This window comes from Tauraco erythrolophus, chromosome 11 (genome assembly GCF_009769465.1).
Source record: "Tauraco erythrolophus isolate bTauEry1 chromosome 11, bTauEry1.pri, whole genome shotgun sequence".
Lineage (NCBI taxonomy): Eukaryota > Metazoa > Chordata > Aves > Musophagiformes > Musophagidae > Tauraco > Tauraco erythrolophus.
This window is the reverse complement of record NC_141475.1, coordinates 20,285,522-20,291,521: the sequence shown is the minus strand read 5'-3', so window position 1 is coordinate 20,291,521 and position 6,000 is coordinate 20,285,522. Positions and strand designations below refer to the sequence as shown.

The 6,000-nt window shown below is 42.5% G+C and overlaps 1 protein-coding gene across 1 annotated transcript in view; it reads right to left on the bottom strand.

The window, feature by feature from the left end:
- Nucleotides 1-285: 285 nt before the first annotated feature.
- The window catches only part of MCF2L2 (MCF.2 cell line derived transforming sequence-like 2), a 155,098-nt gene continuing 149,383 nt past the window's right edge, over nucleotides 286-6,000 (bottom strand). The window contains exons 30-34 of the mRNA XM_086618729.1: nucleotides 5,626-5,712; nucleotides 3,309-3,427; nucleotides 2,624-2,736; nucleotides 1,543-1,646; nucleotides 286-386 (exon numbers count right to left, since the gene is read on the bottom strand). Coding sequence (XP_086474855.1) covers nucleotides 286-386; nucleotides 1,543-1,646; nucleotides 2,624-2,736; nucleotides 3,309-3,427; nucleotides 5,626-5,712 — 524 coding nt within the window. The remainder of the gene's footprint in view (nucleotides 387-1,542; nucleotides 1,647-2,623; nucleotides 2,737-3,308; nucleotides 3,428-5,625; nucleotides 5,713-6,000) is intronic.

Sequence of the window (6,000 nt, the reverse complement as noted above, 5' to 3'; positions counted from 1 at the left end):
CCTAATTTAGGCCACATCTTCTGAAACAGTTTGTTAATCAATGCAAGAAGCATTTTTCTCCTCTAATACTGAAGGTGGGTTTTGATGCTTTCTGGATGTTTGATGCTCCTTTCAAGTTTGTTTTTCCCAGCTTGCCAGGTAGACAGCACAGTTCTCATCTGTTCATGCTGATAAAGTTTTAGTGAATTATGAACCTCAGAGCTTGTGAGAAAGGCAACTTTGATCCAGTGTTCACCCAAAATAAACAGAGATGGATGGGGTTCTGAGGAAGGCTGGTCCTGCTGTTCAGCTACCAGCCCTCTGTTCTGCTGGGAAGCTTTTGGCCACCTCGCTCTCCTTAGTGTCTGACTCTACTGAGGCCATGCTGCAGGAATCGTTGTACATGTCTGAAAAGGAGGACATGGGCATTGTCACTATAACCCACCTAAAGGATTTCCCATCTACAGTCTTGAGGTTCATTGTTAAAAGCCTGAAATAAAATAAAAAATAAATTATCACAATTCTACTGCTCTCCTAACTCCTTCACTAAAGGCAAGGGAGGATCTTTTGGCGTGTAACTAACTGTAATTTGTGTGGTTTTATTTTTCTTTCGAAGCATGAGACTTGTCAAAGAAATGAGAGCCGTAGTTAGGCACTGAGGGTGAAGACAGGACTGATCTGCTGTGGAGGTGAAGGAACAGCAATTACCAAACTCCCTTTAAACCACAGGAAAGAATCCCGGTTAATTTCGAAAAGAGTTTTCTCCACTTTAATAAACTGACAAAAAAAATAATAATCAAAAGAAACTAGTAACTCAGAATAAAATGCTGGTAGCTCTCTATTGCAGGTCTCAGGGAACGACTGTGCCGGATTTTGCTTTCTTCTGTTACTAGCAGAAAAGTAAGATGCAATTTGGTAAATTAAATTTAAGGATGGACAAAAATTAATCTAAAATTGTAAACCTTTGATCTGCAGAGTTGCTGAGATTCAGCTTTTCCAGTGTAACCTGTTTGGGCATTAGGTCAGAACCGAAGCTGAAGAAAGGAAGACTTTTAGTGCTGATTTGGCTGAAAACTCACCAGAGCAGCCCTTCCTCCAGCCTTTGGAGCCAGCAGTGAAATATGATGAAAGCAGTAATGGTTCATGAGATGTTAATGTTCTCAAACCTAGACCAGAACCACAGCCCTGATACTGATCTAAATCCAAATGCCACCTGCGTCAGGATAAAAGCTGTCCTGCAGTTACAACACACCTTGGGCTAGCTGTAAAGTAGCCAGCCTGGATGCTGGTACCTGAAGAAGTTTGGTGGGAGATTCGAATTCTGCCTGAGAAGGGGAAAACAATTAAACCATGCCAAGGTAAGCTGCAGTGCCTAACTAGCTTTAACACCTAAGGCACCAGATTTCAGGCTAGCTCTGCTGCATCTCCAGAGACTGCAGCACAGACATGCACCCAGGCCAAATACTTTAATACAGAAAGTGCACTGTTTATTACATCCTTTTTTGTCACATCCTGTTTCAGTATTAAAAAAAATAAATGCCAGTAACACATTTCCTCTATTACCTGCATTGCTGTTCTTCATTATGTTGTTACTGTCCCCCTCTGCTGGCTGCAATATACTGGAAGGAACCCAGTCGCTTTTCTCAGAGACCAGTTTCTTCACTAACCTGAAATTCAGACAACAGTCAGTGAATTTCCCTACATTCTCTTTCCCTGGGTTGTGTTTCTTAGAGGTGTATGTTGGGCAGCTGCTTTCTAAACTAAGGAAGAAGGCAGAGGCCCCAGGGAAGTCCTACAGGAGCCGGTGACCACGTTTCACCAGTGTCAGACGGTGACCCAGTATACCAGAACAAGCTCCCTTGCAAACAGACTGTGTGACAATGGAGCAGTGGCCTTGGCCTGTGTTTGGGACGCTGGGCCAAATTCACAGCTGAAGAAATTGGATCTTTTATGTTGTCCATCCCCCTTGCTGTAAATATCATCTAGGGTGGATGGTTTTAGTTCACCTCCCATCTACTTCACCCTATGGGACTTGCTCCCATCCCAGTCGCACATCAGTACTGAGTGAAGGGCCTGACTGCACGGGCGCTTCAGGGAGATCAGGTCTTCTTCCTCTAAATTACCCATGGAAAGAGAATTCAGATGCCAAGCCAGGTCTCTTCCTAACACTCACTTGTCATAAAGAGAGAAAAAATATACTGAAACATATGTGGGCTCAAGGGGGACAGATTCATTCCATTTTGTCAATCACGCCTTACATCTAAGCCTTTGGGGCTAGAAATGCTCTCTGGTTCACTGCTGAAGCTCAGTGATGTGTCCTGTGTGGGGCTGCTGCCTTTGACAGTTGTCTGTCTGGCTAGAAAGTGTCAAAAGCCCAAATATTCCCCTCTGTTTCCTTTATGCAAACTTCTGTCCACTTAAGCCTCGTGTCACAAGCATTTGGGATGAAGGCCAACCAGGTGGAATTAACCAAAGCTGCTTGTATGTTCATGCCTCCCACTGCCTGTTTCACATTGTGGTCAATGGGGTGAGTGGATTTGGATAGATTTTGAAGAGGCTTTGACATTCTTCTGAATATTTTCCATTTTTTCCAGGGGGTTATGGCTGTTCTACCTGTCAAATTCTGTCTCTCTGCTGTACTTACCATTGACCATTTTCTCCTTCCTGCACAAACTCCACTAAATCTCCATCCTCGAGTGTAAGAGAATCCGGGAAACAGCTGTCAAAACTGCCTTCTACCCGAAAAAGATTTGTCCCCTAAAATGAATGAAACAATGCACCAGAAATACAGTCACTACGGATGAAAACAGTGTGCAAGAGAGAGCGAGTTTAGTTAAATACTGAATTAGGCATTTCAAGCTGGCAGAGATTTCTTCTGTAGGGAATTGTGTCACTTTTTATTCCTTTTATCATGCCCAGGTTAAATATTATTAGAACTTTGGACAGAACAGTACTGTGCATTCAGGCTTTAGAGTTAACCAGCCAGTCATTGTTCTGATATAGAAATTGGGTTTGTGACACCATGTTGAGTTACTTGGAGAAGTCTGAAATTACTTTTTCAAAGTTCAGAGTTTTCCCTCACTTTTGTAACTTACTTACACAGGTAAAGCTACAGCTTGCAAGTAGGGGTGACTTTTTATGGTCCTGATCAACAAAATAAGTCTTGGAATAATGCCCCAACACCCCAGATCAAATTCCCATCTTCTGTCTTCCCACATATCCATGTATTAAAGGCTGGTATGAACCCAAACTTTGCAGGTTAAATCATGATCTTTAGAAGAGAGGAGGTTGCACTGGGAAAGGAAAGCATAATTAGAAAAAGGAATTACATTGTTAGGGTTGTTCTCTTCTTCCAAGTCAGAAGAGTTGGAGAGTTCATCTGTGCTGGAGGGGATGGCTTCAAAATCTTCAAATGTGTCTAGAGATGGCATCTGCTTGCTGGGCCAACCTTTTCAAAGGAGATAAAACAGAGAGAGTTAGCTATCAGTCATTAGCCTCTTTCAGACTCGGTGTTTTAAAATTAAATGTCACCGGTTCACTTCTCACTATTCCACTTATTGAATTGCTTGTACCTTTTTACAACTTGTTCCCTGATCTTGCCATAAAAATTACGTTGCAGCCATGATTGTCTCTCTAAAAACCTGCACTGCTTGCTGTCATTTGTGGGAGGGCGGATTGCGTGGCCATCGTGTGCACGTCCATCAATACCTTCAGTATTTAGCATTGCTAAGTCTCTTCAGCTCAGGAGGTACAAAAAGCAAGGACCAGGAATATTTCTGCAGAGCAAGCGCTGTAGCAAATGATAACTCTTGCTGACATGGTTTTCAGAAAGCCATGCTCATTCAGTTTCCAGCTTATCTCCACAAATTTATCTATAAATTGAAGTCTGAAGCCATTGAACTTTGGTTGACTTCTTAGCTCCATCTCACCCTAAGGTGATATTACCACCTGAGCAACTTGCAAGACTGTACCCTGGAGCAGGTTCAAGTGCGGGGAAGGGACAGAGTAAACAACAAAGCACAAAGACAACCAGATTTTTGGTAGTAGGTAGACAAAATTTCATTGTTATTCCTGCTGTTAGCAGTCTTATTGCATGGTTTGCACCCAAAACCACCCCAGCCCAGTAGAAGACACCTAATGAGATATTTCCAATCCAAGCACAACAGTCAATCTCTTTACCTACAAAGGCATGCCCAGAGGATGTCTCCTGAGGGAAATTCAGGCTGAGCCTTATAAAATCTGCCTGCCTGAGGCTCCCATGATGGAAAGGTAACTCTCCTGCACAGAGGGCAATCTGTTCTACGCTTTCCTTTGCACTTGCTCCCTGCCCCTTTTCTGCTAGGGATGAGTAGAATCCAGCTAGGGGGAAATATGCCTTGCATCTACCAAGGGATCTTGCAGCCCATGCAGATACAAGCTGAATGGAGTGAGTCACATCACCTCATGCCTTCCTACTTAAATGTACCTGCTGTGCATTAGCTGATTCACAGGGACTCGGGCTCTTTACAGCCTGTGGGCCATTGCTCTCCACAAGGCAAGGCAGTGCTCTAACAAGGCACAGAGCCAGATGCTCTTACAGTGGGATTACGCGTAACTCAGCACTCACAACAAAAACAAAACCTGGCCTGCAACAATACAAAACCCAAGTCAGGCAGTTTGAGAAGTAAATAGAAAAGCAATCTGATCTGGGAGAAATAGGTTTATTAATTTAATCCCTCCCCATGCACATCCTCCCTGCTACAGGCACTGGTTGGTGCGATGTGGTCATGCAGCTCTGCAGCCTCTTCTCCCTCCTGTTACACAAGGGCTGTCACTGCCCTGACCACTGCAATTCAGTTACAAGAGACACAGTGACGTCCTTCCACCGCAGCAGCATCCCCGGTTATAACTCCGCAGGTATGGTTAGGTCATCCAGACTTTTCAGGGTGTAAACTAGCCACTGAAATGCCATTCATGTGCTGGGTTGTGAGTGTCCCTGCCAAGGGCTATACCAACAGCGTTTTGAGACAGAAGAGACAATTTCAATTACAGACCATGCAGCATATAGAACTGGACCTCATATTCTGTACCAGTTGAATCACACCAGCAAAATAGTAGCAATTATCTAAATGTACAAGAATACATTGGTGCTAACTATCTTTAAACTGCGATAGCAATATTAGTTCAAATTCACAGGTTGGGCTACAAACACCAAAAGAAAAAAGTATTCCCCTTCACACTTAGACAAAGCTTCAATGATTTTTTACCACTGCCATTTGTAGAAAGCATCCAAGGCAGAAGCTTAAATAGCAAGGATTCCTTATAAATACATGCATCAGCCTTCCTCTTCCATACAAGTTGTTATTCTAATTTCAGAGGCTAAGAAATAGCCCGCATTTTACTTACTTCATTCAAGTTACAAAATAACACAGGCCAAATTCTCTGACATCAGTTAAGAGAATTATTTTCAGCTGTGCCTGACCTACAGAAAACCAGAATCTGAGACGTCGTTTCTATACTCACTAGTGATCTGAGCTTGTTCTTTCAGTGCTTTCTTTGGAAAATAATGTTCATTAAAAGAGAAAAATCTCTTTAAGAGACTAAATATTATCATAAATTTATATTACACTCTCAAATTGAGATTATAAATGTTTTCATTTTCTTTACCTGTCTGTGAAGCAGATCTAGGTACAGGTCTCGTGATGGAACTGGTATTACATTTAGTCTGGGCCAATATGGTGTTCTCAAAAGCATCTGTGACAGGAAGGACAATTTTTTGTCTTCAAGGTGAAGCAGTGAACAGACAACCAGTACAAAGTGAATTCTTGTATCACCTCTGCAACTGGTAGTCTTTTTAACAAACAGGTGGACTAGGGTCCAACAGTTATAAAAAAGGAGACATGTGACCAAAACAAATGAGTGAAAAGACAGCAGCATTGCACAGAAAAGTCTGAGAAGAACAGAGAATAGCCAAATGAATAAAACATAGATATTGATGTTAATTAAGGAAAACAATTGCGGGATGAACAGTGCAGTGTTCTA